Source organism: Mizuhopecten yessoensis, unplaced genomic scaffold (genome assembly GCF_002113885.1).
Source record: "Mizuhopecten yessoensis strain PY_sf001 unplaced genomic scaffold, ASM211388v2 scaffold3091, whole genome shotgun sequence".
Taxonomy (NCBI): Eukaryota; Metazoa; Mollusca; class Bivalvia; order Pectinida; family Pectinidae; genus Mizuhopecten; species Mizuhopecten yessoensis.
In genome coordinates, this window is record NW_018404871.1 from 708101 (window position 1) to 721868 (window position 13768).

The 13768-nt window shown below is 35.1% G+C and overlaps 1 protein-coding gene across 1 annotated transcript; it reads right to left on the reverse strand.

Annotated features, from left to right (window-relative positions):
* Nucleotides 1–12897, reverse strand: LOC110446974 (sodium- and chloride-dependent GABA transporter 1-like). The gene is made up of 13 exons (XM_021492332.1): nucleotides 12647–12897; nucleotides 8277–8484; nucleotides 7257–7388; nucleotides 6873–7046; nucleotides 6464–6524; nucleotides 6203–6335; nucleotides 5641–6004; nucleotides 5248–5360; nucleotides 4786–4920; nucleotides 4424–4523; nucleotides 3810–3910; nucleotides 3352–3513; nucleotides 1–2917 (listed from the first exon to the last, which is right to left on the reverse strand). Exons 1-13 carry the CDS (start codon nucleotides 12770–12772, stop codon nucleotides 2651–2653), a joined length of 2076 nt encoding a protein of 691 aa, XP_021348007.1. The 5' UTR covers nucleotides 12773–12897; the 3' UTR covers nucleotides 1–2650.
* Between the last annotated feature and the right edge of the window lie 871 nt (nucleotides 12898–13768).

Consider the following 13768-nt stretch of genomic DNA (forward strand, 5'->3'; position numbering starts at 1 on the left):
TTAATTTTAACAAGTTTATTTGTTTGTCGTATCGTACTGCAGCAATACAAAAATATACATGTGGTAGATAAGCACACAACGTCACCCCTGATGTCTGAGAGTTTAACACGTATACTTCTCTGACGTCACAGTAAATTAACTGGTGGATGTTACAGTGATAGTCAATGACGTCACTGTATATTCATCGACGTTAGAGGCCGCTGGTCAAGTACAGCAGTAACTTGGAAATGAAATAAAGGTTGATTATTAAATGATTATATTTCTAGATGTACTTGTCAAAAAAACCTTAGAAATACAAAGCAGGAAGCATGTATTGAAAATTTGAGTAAGTTAATGCAGAAAGTCAAAAAAGATAAATCTTTAGTGCACCATATGGGCGTTTCGTACAAATTTATCAATTAATTGTAATTATTAAAATAAGAAATATGATGGAATTTTCAATCATAAGTCGTATATATTTTGCATAAAACTGATAGAACTTATTATTATAAAGTTATCTTTTCAATAGCCTTTGAAATGTGTCATTAAGTACTTTTAGGCAAGTATAAACGTGTTATATGACATTGAATCATGGCAAGTGTAATGTGCTGTCTATGTAACTGTTCATTTACATAATTACATAATTACAAAATAATTTATCACATCTCATTATGCATCCAAGTCGTCGTTTATTCAGCATGCAGCCGACTCTTTTTCTCTCACTTACACTCGACCTGTCCCTAACTCCTCAGTTACAAATCTCCACTTTCCAAATCAAGTGTTTGCTAAACGGAAATATTAATAAACAATTTATTATTATTTTTTATATAAAATGATATTCTCAGTCCCAATAGTTGAGCCTCATGGCCTTCTTCAAGGGCGTCCATAACTATTTTTGGTTCTCTTCAAATGTCTCATATAATGAATTGACCATGATCTTCATTTTGCTTCAAAATAAATTTTGAAAGGTAACGGGAAATCTTATTTTTAGTATATTGACTATTCAAATATTAAAATTGAAAATGAATTGAATAACGAATCTTGAGGCAAACAAAAACATTTGGGATAGAAAATCTGAGATGTCGGGTCCAGTTACACCTATAGATTCAAACACACTCCTGAGCAACACTCATCATTTACGTCTTTCATTGCAAACAATGCACTGATATATACAAACGTCAAGTTTAACAATAAAAGAAGATTATTTCCTCTCATCGGGGTTTTTAGTACAAAAACTTATGCCCAAACTAATCTTGTGTCAACTTCATGTTGGTGGTACTAGATCCTGATCACAGAAAGCAGATCAGTTTAGTTAAACACTGTTTAAGCGTTGTAAACTTGTTCCATTTAGAACTTACGAACACAGCAGAATGGGTTTTAAGTAGTACATGTATATGAAACAACAATAAAGCCGCAAGCGTATAAGACACATTCGTTCAAGACACTGCAGTGCGCATGCGTCAACATTATTAAAAACTGAAAGACAATGGTCAAATACCATTACACACCGATAACGTGGACATGATCAGTTAAAGAGAAAGAGTGAAGAGAAATAGACAAATATTTGAACACGATGTTGGGTATTTACAATGACAAAAACAAACGATCTTAAAATAATTAAACTGTTCTTAGTTAAACTTGCCACTACATTAGTTTTCTACCATAAACTTGCGTTTTCAAAAACAAGTTATAAACAACAGCATGTATTTCGAATAGTTCATCTAAAATTTGTTAAGATTAAAGTTAAGTCATGTCATTGTCAGAAAAAGATGAAAAAAAGAATCAAACAAAAATAATATAGTAAAGCACCTTTGATAAAGAATCATGTTTGCACATTGCCACAAAATATACAAATTCCTTAAGATACAAATAGTTTTGTGAAACAGTGTTACTATAAGTTAAAATCTCACAGGAAGACTTAAACTTAGAATAACTCCGTACAATCAAACTAAAATAGTTCATTCACCTCCATATTGATGCAAGAAAATTTGACTAGTGTCGTCATTGCTTCAGCAACATCGGGAAGGTATCTGGCAGCTTAATGCTGTTTGCAAGACTTGGCGTCGTACAGTTCGATAAGTTTAATCATATTATATAAATTCAATATCCCAACCGACATGAGTAAGGGTATTAGCAACGCGTTGTAAGGTAGCATTTTTGAAGATTCGTAGTAAGACAACATTTTTGAAGATTCGTAGTAAGATAACATTTGGTGAAAGCCAAAAATATATGCTAGACTAACAAAAACAAACGAATTAAAATATAAAATAAATTGGAACAATTTTTGGGAATATCACAATCATTCGTCAATAATTTGTACAATGGTTATTTATCACAATTTAATTTGTTAATTACTTGATATATGACACAATAAGAACACACCTGTCAAATTCTATGATCCAAAGAAATAGTAAGTTTTTTGGAAAATCGATGATTTTTCTTCTTTCAAAACCTGTGTTTTGTGTCTCATCAAAAAAGCAAATTGCAAATGTTTTTGTTATCGTGTTTCGAGAAATAAATAAAAATTGATATAGGCCATGTCAATTTCATGTCATATATCATGTCGTTAATTAATGTTGATGAAAAATGATATGATTCTCGATCACACTCGCTCACTTCCGTATACATTCATTGAACATTCAAGCATGTGGAATAAACACTTTAAATAAAACTATAGACGAGATTCGTTTGGTACTTTTTCTGTTGACGATTTTGGCAGCTTTGAAACAGTTATGACAGACGACGCTGGTGTAAAATTAAGATTGGTAACGTCCGTGAGTTTTGTACTTGTTGATATAGAACTTCCCATAGATTTTGCAAATGCCTGATTGTAGCCACCACCATGAATATTTCCCACATTTGGAAATGAGTCGTCTACGTTGGGGTATTGAATAACGGGTCCAAAGGTTGGATCAGGTTTCATACTTGCTTTCATTAACTGCAAGAAAAATATTATCACAATTAGAAAAATGATGGACAGAGTGAGAAAGATGAGCGTAGGACACAGACAGAGTCAGAGAATGACGATGCTACTATGGTTTATTTTGCCAAAATACAATAGTAGAAACACCAGCATTAGGCCAGGCCCCATCCTGGTATTCCTATATTATTTTTGAAAAATAAACTATAAAACAGAAAAGAACTAGGCATAATCAATATCAATTACACAAATGGTACATTCTGAACTAAAAGTCACTGCAACATTGAAGCTTTCATCCCTAAAACATTATATATTTTTCTTGCGCAATTTCACAAAATAAAAATATATATTAAAAAAACAGGATGTTTTTTATCGATGTTTTGTGAATATTTATTCATATTAATCAACAGGAAAGAAATTACGTTGCTATATAAGAGTTAAAGCTAGCTTACCTCAAATCCACCCTCAATGCAGTATTTGTGCAGGAACAAAGCGGGGATTGCAATAATTGGGAAAAGAGCGATCAACCAGGCGAGAGCGTTGGCCCATGAGGGGTACAATTGTTCGTCCATGCTAGGTGGACTATACATCACAATGTTTAGGATGATGGTGACCTGGAAAAAGGAATAATAATAAGGTGAGAACTAACGTGAAGACAATATTTGTTTTACCAATACCTTGTATATAAATGGATAATAGTAGTTTTCAATTGAAAATGTTTATTTAGTTTTTGGATGAATTCACTTGCATAAGTGTTTAACATCAAATTTCCACTTTGTGTTTATACAATCAATATGGGATAATTTTATTATATCTCTTTTTATAATTTTGCAAAACTTTTATTTTATTTTATTAACGATGTCATATCTTTAAATAATTATATGATTGGCTAAAGCTAGAGATTACTTACACCAATAACACCAGGTGAAACATATTTCCAACAGATTTTCCAATATATGCTTGGTCTTTTTCCCAGCATAGTGTAAATATTGTCCGAGAAGTTATCATAACCTGAAAAAAGAAGTAGGAACGTCATAAGTTGTTTTTTTCAATTAGTTAGGTATTTTTCTATTACAAGATCATTCTGAGGATTGTCTTATTATCTTCCGATAATCTTATTATCTTCCTTTAAAAAGGCTACAATCATTATACTGAAAAAACGTGTAATCCTCACGTAAACATCTAACGTTATAACCTTATAAATATTGATCAGTTATCGACGTCACATGACATGATTTGGTGAAATTGACTACACATGTTATGATCAGGCATATTATCTATAAACAAACATTTTTATATTGAAACACAATGCTTTAAACCGATGCGTTATTGTTTTACTATTTAACTCATTCACCCCTGAAATTTCATAATGAACTTTTCCAACCCTTGATTTGGAAAAGTTTAAATGTTTCTTCAGGGGTAAATGAGTTAAAGGGAAACCCACATGTGATTAGATTGCACCTATTGCTTTAAAGTGATGCGTTATTGTTTAAGTATTTAACCTTTGACCTTTTTAATATTTACCATAAATCCAAGCAACAGCGATGAGTTCCATAATACCAACAACTAACAAGGGGAATCCACCGACACTGTAATCAACGAGGTTCAGCAGCCAGATACCTCCCTGTCAACACAAACATAAACAATAAACAAACAAAGCATATTCAATGCAACTTTATATATAAACAATACATCGTTTCATTATTTAATATGATAAACGTATATGGATACCATATAGAATAAAACTCGTTGTTATTAAAACTACTCATAATTTCCGAATATTTTTGTTTCTATTTCGCATGAATTATTTTCTCTCTCCTATTGATGCAACATTTGACACGATGGGGGAGACGGAGTGATCTCCCTTTGTGCTGATGAATACTTACACTGCAGACCATTGGGAGACCGAGGAAGAAACAGATGATACATCCGACTACTCTGAAGATGATGTTGTTACGGCGTTCACGCAGGATGGGGAACTCGTCAGCCAGAGCACTGAACACGCATTCAACGTAGGAGAACTGGAAGAAAGACGATTTTTACTGAGTACAACAGAAACAACACACTGTTAAAGCTACCAACAAGAAAGTATTGTCTGACGGGTTCATTTTCGTTTTCTAGGAGTAGAAACCAGAGCAGACAACGTCATATATCAAACATACATCGCAGTTTCAATTGGTCAATGTCTGGAAAAATGTTTTCTTTTCAAAAAATCCGTAAATGCATATATATCGTAAAAAATATTGTTTAGGTAATTTATGTTTTAACTTCATTTTGATTTATTAGTGATTTTTTTCAGTCTTCAGGTATATCCACATCTCATTTTGGTGGGTGGTGTTTATGCTTACCTCAGAGCCAAATCCAAGAGTAGCCATCATGATGAAGAAAAACACAGACCAGAGTGGGGCAACAGGCATACGTGCAAGGGCTTCTGGGTAAACCACAAAAGCAAGTCCGGGACCTGAAAAGATGATAAATTAACGTGATGATGACATGTTGAACAGCCACACACAAATATCTTGCAAGTTAGAAATGAATATGCGTTACTTAATGGTCAGATGCATATCGAACCCATGTTCAGGTTGGTACTTAGTGTTGCTCATCTTGGCATTATGTTATCTACATTTTAATGACGTCCTACACAACTTTATACATGCTGCTTTCTGCTGTCACCTTCTTCACAAAAACAAATCATTCTTCAAACCATGGAGTACACAAAATGGAGTATGTCATAAACATACCTCCGTCAGCAACTTTCGAAATGTCCACTCCTTTTTCCTGTGCCATGAAACCGAGGACGGCGAAAATGACCATTCCAGCGAATATGCTGGTACCACAGTTGATGAAGGTGACGATGAGTGAATCCCTGTAAAAGTTGTTGTTGAACTTATTGTAACTGGACATGGCAATCAGACCTCCGGAGCATGCGCTGAGTGAGTAGAAGATCTGGGTGGCGGCATCACTCCACACCCTGGTCTCCAGCAGCTTGTTGAAGTCTGGCTTGAAGTAATACATCAGTCCATCAGCCGCACCAGGTAAGGTGACACCGCGGATAAACAGGATGGTCAGCATTATATAAGGGAAGATGGCTGTGAAATAGACAACCTGAAACGGACAAATAACATATTAATGCAAATCTTAAAACTATTGAAGCAAAACTACGTATACCGGTTCATCGCATGTATAATCGCAAGGACAGACTTTAGTATCTCCGTCAACACAGGTTTCTACAAGATCTTGTTAATGTTATTTAAATGGAATTAGAATTGGAAATAATTTACAATAAGTAGTGACGTCACGTACCTTTCCTAGAGACTGGATTCCTCTTAGTAGTACGAGGCATACGATCACCCAGGCAAGAAGAAGCGTCAAGGCAAGATGCCATTCTATCTTTCCTATATCGTCAATGGAATCCGTCTGCCCAAGGACGTAATTTCTGTAAAATGATTAGATGGTTCATTATTGAAATGCTCAACGTACAAAACCCTGTCACTCCGCAGTGGGTGGAGCTAGGGTGGGCCATAACTACACATGCTTGGTTATATAGTTATATCATACCCGTACCTGTAATATTCCTCGCTAGGCGTTTTGCTGACATTGGAGTGAGCGGTGTGGTTTACAGAACCTATAAGAAAAAGATTAAGAACCCTGATTATCTTCGTACTTGGAGTCTCTTTAAGATACTACAGTGAGCATGCGCTATATTCCTAAACCCAGAAGGAACACAAACCACCGAGAATAGAGGGGACTATGAGGAGCAATGAAGCGTGATGCGTATTGTAATGACGGGTATATGCATACGGTAAAAGATGAAGCGTTTTACAACAGAAGAGAGTGGGTCTCTAAATGAAACCCCCTCTCATTATGGGAAGTGCGAGTTAGTTCAGGAGGATGACGAGGGCCCGGATGGAGGTTTGTGTCTGTTCCCACTGGGTGTAGTAATACGATACAGTGGTAGTTAAGAGACACTTACCATTTAAATGCTGCTCGAACGTGATGCAGTTCGGAGTGTTCCAGTCGTTATCACACGATTGCCACGGTAATTTGTCGGTGAAGGACGAGTACAGGTAGAACAGCACGTGCGAGATGATCACATTGTAGTACAATCCAATCAACCATGAGACAATCACCGAAGCGTAACCTAAACCTGTAATGCAAGTAAACATTGAATTTACCAAATGCTGTTTCATTCATAGTGAAATGGTAACGTCATAAATAGCAAGTGCAATGGAATTTAAACATATGTTACAAATTGACATAATTTTGACGGTTCGAAATTATATCTTCCTTTGCTACATATTAATATTTTTTTGCATCATAACTCATTCGATGGTCGTGTCGTAAAGATTAAATTTACCTTTCAGCAAGGGATTCATCTTCCAGACAGAGATAGGCCCCAAACTTGCGTACTGGCCAATGCCCAACTCAAGGAAGAACAGAGGTAGACCGACTATACCCAACATAATAGTGTAGGGCACCAAAAATGCGCCTGTAAAATAAAATGAAAATATTATAATTCAAAGTTCATATATCAACATTGATTATAAATATTAATTTTATTATATCAGCTGAGAATTTATAATTAACGGAATAATAAACCAACAAGCAGGTATTCGGATAAGCGATTCTAACTTCATATATTTAGGAGTGATTTGATTACAGATAAATATCAATTAAATATATCATATTTTGGGATATCAAATATGTATTTTAATGAATACACATATAAAAGTGGTGAGGAGGAAGTGTACAGCTTGGTTATACAGTGTGTGTATCACTGTGAAGGAGATATATCCGGTAGTCCGCTTCCTGTTCGTTCTCTCGTTATAAAGATATCGTGTATTTACGGGAACCGAAATATTTCCGGACGGAAATACTTGAAGTGGACAACACAGTGTACATTGGATTTTTTCTGCATATGTGCATTATAGTTTACATTACCAGCCTAATGGTTGATATTTCCCCAGAGAGTCTGGCGACAGTTTATCTTAAAATGCTGTGGGAAATAATGGGCATTGGATTGTTATTATTAACAAATTTATCAAAGGTGAAAAGTCCTCTGGTGTTATATGTTATTAGTTGTATATATGGTATACACAGATGGGCAGTTCACATCGTCTTTACCCAGAAATATGTTCACATATAATTTAGTCATTTACATACAACAATTCAGGCGTGACATAAAACAGAAATATATCCGATAGGGATTCCGTGGAAAATTACCAAATGTATTTATCCCCGCATGCAAAATGCTATAGGCATAAAACACGACCGCCTGTTTTATTAACAAATGAAAAAAATCAATACTCCGTCGCTATAATCTTCTTTTTCTCGTGTATTAAATTTTATCGTCGCCAGGAATAAAGTATTAACTCACCGCCGCCATTTTTATAACACAGGTACGGAAATCGCCAAACATTTCCCAATCCGACCGCATAGCAGATGCACGTGAGCAGGAACTCGAGTTTTCCACCCCAGGTGGCTCTTTCCTCCTCATTTCCGCTTCCGGTGCTCGTGCTTGTGCTGTCATTGCTTCCCTCGGAGCACTTTTCTGGAAGACTGCATGCAAACTCGTTTACTTCAGACTAAAAAATACAAAAGATATAAAAACACATTAGATAAATTTGACAATTGCATCTGGAGGTTTTAAAATGCATGTTCAACCCAATTCTGCGCGATTGTTACTAAAAACGTTTGGTTGAATGTTTTATTTGTATATTTATAACATAGTTTTATTTTTGAATGATGTTTTAGTAGGTTGTGTAGTGTTATTAGTCACTATAAATGCCAAGCTGTTGCAGCCGACTGCTGACTCAGAGAGCACGAGTAACGTCAAGCTGTGTCCTCTCCTATTCATCTTCCTGGGAAAGACCTACTGAAAATATTTATAGATTGTCACTATGTCGGGTGATCATCTCTTTATAACAAATATACATCAAAGCAAATGTTGTGTCACAAGGGAATTTTGTTCCAGAGTAACATTTAAGAAGTAGAATGCACCAGTAAGTCAACACTTAGAATCTTTATTTGATGATTGTAGTACAACACATTTATAGGAAAACATGACAAGGTATCATCACCTGTATGTTATGTCAAAAAATATTATTATTTGATGCTTAATTGATTATATATGCAGCACTATTAACTTAGGTACGTTTGTTCATTCGACAAGTATCAATTGCTTCTTTTAACACTTTCACACAAATTGCATCCATGATTCTCTTTTGGCAATGAAAAATTGTGTAGGAGGATTCCCTGCCAAGTGTTATGGAAATTTTCCGTTCCATCATTACATCTAAGCTACTGACGTCTCGTGACTACGTCAGTGGATCTGTTTTTCATCTAATCGTAATGTACCGACTGTTAATTATCCTTACTCTTGGTTAATTAGTAAGTCCCCATAAGTCACATCTCTTTGTGACAGTAACAACCAACTGATGGTGAAGTACTTAATATATAAATCCGCCATTGTGTGTTTTGTTGTGATAAATCGGATTTCTAGGCGGGGGGAGAAGGGTCGAGGTATATCTTAGTTTTAACCACCTGAACGGTATGGACACGACATGGGTCACATAATCTTACATATTTTACCTTTCGTACTTTTGGCCGAGACATACATTCTTGTAACATTCCGTGTTTAATGCTGATCCAGTACAATAGGTTATTTTTCGCATAAATAGACAGACCAACGACGTATTGTTAAGGTTAGCAATCAGCGGTAGTATAGTACTACGAACTATTTGTATTTAAAAACTTCATTGTCAAGTCCAAATGTTTTTGTTATTAGTAATATATGTATTAATATGTTGATAAAACGAAATTGTGAAAACCTCACAAATGCTGTCATAATGATAAGATTACTTTTCATTTTATGGAATATCAATGTATCGTTCGTAATATGTCCCTTGTTAGTAATCTATAAGGTCACTAGTTTGTTAGAAAGATGAGAAGTACACAGTACGTTTGCTAATTAATATGATTTGTATTATTCATGTCTTGTATAAACCAACTATTTGTACGTGAAGTTTGAATTCTAACCTACCTACAATTTTATAATACTGTGTTCTACAATTACAAATCGTTTTTACTTAATTTTATGTTATTGATTTAAGCATAGGAACACTTACAAGTTATGTGTTAATTTATTCAAATTGATATAATTCAATTTTAAAAGTATCAGGTTTTTTAAAGTGTGTTGCTAGCCATTTTAAATTCGTCGTTAAGATATCCTGCTTACGTGCTTAATGTACCTTGAAAAGGAGCTATCTACCTTTCTAACATTAATGCAATATCCTTACAACGCCAAGAACCAATCAAAACGGTTGATGAACTGTAGTCCAGAAAGAACCAGCTGTTCTCCGCTAAAGCAATTGTGGAAATTTACCGGCACGCGCTGGCATTCGCCTTCCCTGACAACTACCAGACTCAGTTGTTTTCTCACAACAGCGGTCGATTATCGATCTAGGGATGACTGCATATCAAACAATTCGTAAAGAAAGCGAAAAATAAAATGAAAGCGTCGGGTTTATATCTTGTTAAATGTTATATACAACGCACTTTGAGATCGTTGCTAATGCATAGTGCGATTTATTGCAAGCGTAGTTTACAGAGGTTAATGGCCGTTTGCATTTACAGCAACCAGCATTACCATAAACATAATTGCGTGAGATGTGAGCTTGTTGTGGTAGTTTATCATAGGATTTCTGGGCAGGCGCACTAGCACCTTATGGAAAATCACCATGGTTTGAATGAAATTAACTTCCTCAAATAGCTTTCTTCTTCTTATAAAATGTATCCGTTAATGACAAATTCTAGGAAATGTCTATATTTAGATGTTGTTGTGAATTGGTAGAAAATGTTATTTGCAATGTTGCACGTTGTTATTATTTACAATGAGGTACTACCTCTCATCTCGTATTTCCGCTACTCTACAAACATTCGCGCAGGGTGATTTATCGCCTCGTTACCATGGTTTCTATCCTTCCACTGATGTGAGACTCTGCTGGGTCTGGAACGTGATGCTGCATGCAGTGTTAACAGAGTTTTTACCTCTAATGTAAATGTACATTTGTATTCAGAGCCACCAATGACGAAGGTTTGGGGGGTTGAACGTGGGTTATCAGTCTATTTATAGTTGTCTATATACATGAATCTTTGGAATGTTATGAATGTTCATTTCTGGGGTTGGGCTTTGTATCTTTATGTTGTACATATCTGGAATATGTTTGATAAAGAAAAGATTGTGTTTGGCCAAAATGGATTGTTTTGTTTATTCATTCACATTCCATCTAACTCTATTGAACTAGCTTGTTTCTAAACTAACTCGGTGTAGCATAATTAAGTTGTAAGAAAACCGGTTCCGTTCATTGAATAAAAGCATAAAACGTGGCACATATTGTTTCGTTCATATGAAGCGGATTTTTCCTTCCTTTCTCTATTATACACTAACAAAGGGGTCACTTGAGTGTTTGCTGTAAGCGTAAGGTTACTAACCGGCAGACGCTCGATTGATCTTGATCACACATCACACGCGTGCGGTTGTGTGTGTGTCACTAAGTCGTTAACAACAGGCGGCAAAATTTTCCACGATCAATTTTCATGTAAACTACACAAGCTGACAAGCGCAAGCTAACAATACTTTCCGTGTTATCATTATCTTCTACTTATGGCGTTCGGGTTAACAATAAAGGAAACATGTCGATTTTATGAAGATAAAATAGACGTATGGTATTTATTACTCTTGGAATAGACAGTTCGAGTATTACCAGACGTTTCCAGATGTAAAAACTGTAAGGATGTGTGGTTTGTATGTATTAGCTGCCATGTCTGGAAAACATTCCGGAAGCTTCCATAACATAAATTTCACAATGCGTTTGATATGCTGTCGAGAAATGTGTAAGCCGATCTTTGATGTATCAAAAAGGAATGCTAGGCGGGCAGGGGTGTGTAGCTACACATGAACAAATCGTTGGCATGGGCAAGTTTTACCGATTAAACGTCATTTTATAACAAGGAACAATTTTAAATGGTAAATCCGAATGAGGATGCATAAATACAATAGATGAAGGTTACGCGGATGCATGTAAAAGACCAAACTCGAAGTGCAAACAGTAATATACTCGAGTTCGAGAACCGTTAAAAAGAGCGCCAACTCTAATAAAAAGCGGCTTTGTGAAAAATCGCGCTTGAGAGGTTTCATTGTACGAGTTAAATAATTTGTTCACGTATCCGTCCCTTGTTAAGATTTATCCTATATTTTTTCTTTTTATTTAAAGAAATTGCTTTTACATTACGGGTGAGTGTCACTGTGCTGCACAAAATATATTTCCATTCATATGATGCGTCAATAAATCAAGTATTTTGAACAAGAGCGGGCGGTATGTTAGTGGAACGGCAAAAATATGTCTCGAAATATTTTTGAACGTAGTAAAAGCTAGCATTATATGTTTTCTAGATAGTGCATGTTAAATCGTGATAATTAAAACGGTTTCTTATGTTAGGAAAATGCTCAATGCAAATGCAAAATTTAAAAAACTTGAAAAAATATGTATCTAACATCTTTAAACTAACAAAATAATGTAATTGTTGCATGCCTTGTTATAAATTAATTTGTTTTATATTTTTTTCCTGGTTTGTAATTGTTTTGCTTTCCACGTGACTTGACTTAGATTGAAATTGTAGCGGACAATCTAATTGGTAAATATTATGAAAAATTTGTTAAATAACAAAGATAAATATTGGACTCACCACAGATACAACGGTCACTTCATTAGCCATGTGTGCACCAGATCCTGGACCTTTCGGGAAAATATAGTCCGTCTCTCTTTCTCCTTCGGCACTATCGTTTAGATTAGGATACATGATAGCCTTCATTGTTGAATTACCAGTAGATATTATAAGGGCTGGTTTTATACATGTATTTTAATATACTTTTGTATTTAAGGTGTTGTTCCTCTGAGCGCAGATTTTAGAACAAGCCGGATTGAAGAATACGCCAGTATATATTTTCTCTTCCCAGTATCTTTCCATAGCTATTTTTAGACCAACGTCATGGAAAATCCCCTCCGCGCCCTAGACCAATACAAGCTGGAGTATTGCTGCAATTAGTATGAATATTTGTCTGTTCCACATTATCATAAATGGCATCTAATGTGATTCATCTTTTGTAGAAATATGTTGGAGTCTGATTTTCGTTTGTGTTAAGATAAAAGATAAAATGTTCATGAAAACAAACATCCTCTATACCTGACCTGCCTTATGTACAAAACAACCTTCCCGGCGAACCGTTATAAAAGGCGCGTTTCTGTACTAAGATGTAATACATTGATTAAAATGTGTTTAGTATTCTATGTTTTTTATGTTTGCTGTGGTATTTGTCCACTTGAGATAACAATACATGGATTTATGTTAATGCATGAATGCGAGCGGTTTGTTTATCTTTTTTAGTCGAGGGGCCACACCAAGGGGTAAGTATTACTATCATAAAGAATTTTATGATAAAAGTGCTAAATCTGAACTTTAATTTAATATATCAATATATTCGTTATTTGGCGTATTTTAAACTACAAACTTTCATATAATCTATACCATCGTGTGACATAAATATAATTAATATCCTGGAACTATTTGTGTAAATTGTTTCTCCTGAACTTGTGTCAATTTAGATAAGTTCTATTTATGAAGCTTTTCCTTTAAAGTCGACATGTGTCATTGTTGTCAGATTAACTCATGCATTTATTTCGTCCATCTTATACCACATATCTTTCAACTTAATTATATTACGTAACAGGATTAACTGGTCATGCCAGACCGGACACTGCATTCAGTCTCAGACAAAGGACAGCTAAATTGGCTTACCTGATCGGTGCG

Coding starts and splice junctions, on each gene's coding strand:
- LOC110446974 (XM_021492332.1), bottom strand. CDS start 12,772: ATGAAGGCTATCATGTATCCTAATCTAAACGATAGTGCCGAAGGAGAA. Junction 7,047..7,256: donor GATGAATCCCTTGCTGAAAG/GTAAATTTAATC, acceptor CTTGCATTACAG/GTTTAGGTTACGCTTCGGTG. Junction 3,514..3,809: donor TTTCACCTGGTGTTATTGGT/GTAAGTAATCTC, acceptor TCCTTTTTCCAG/GTCACCATCATCCTAAACAT.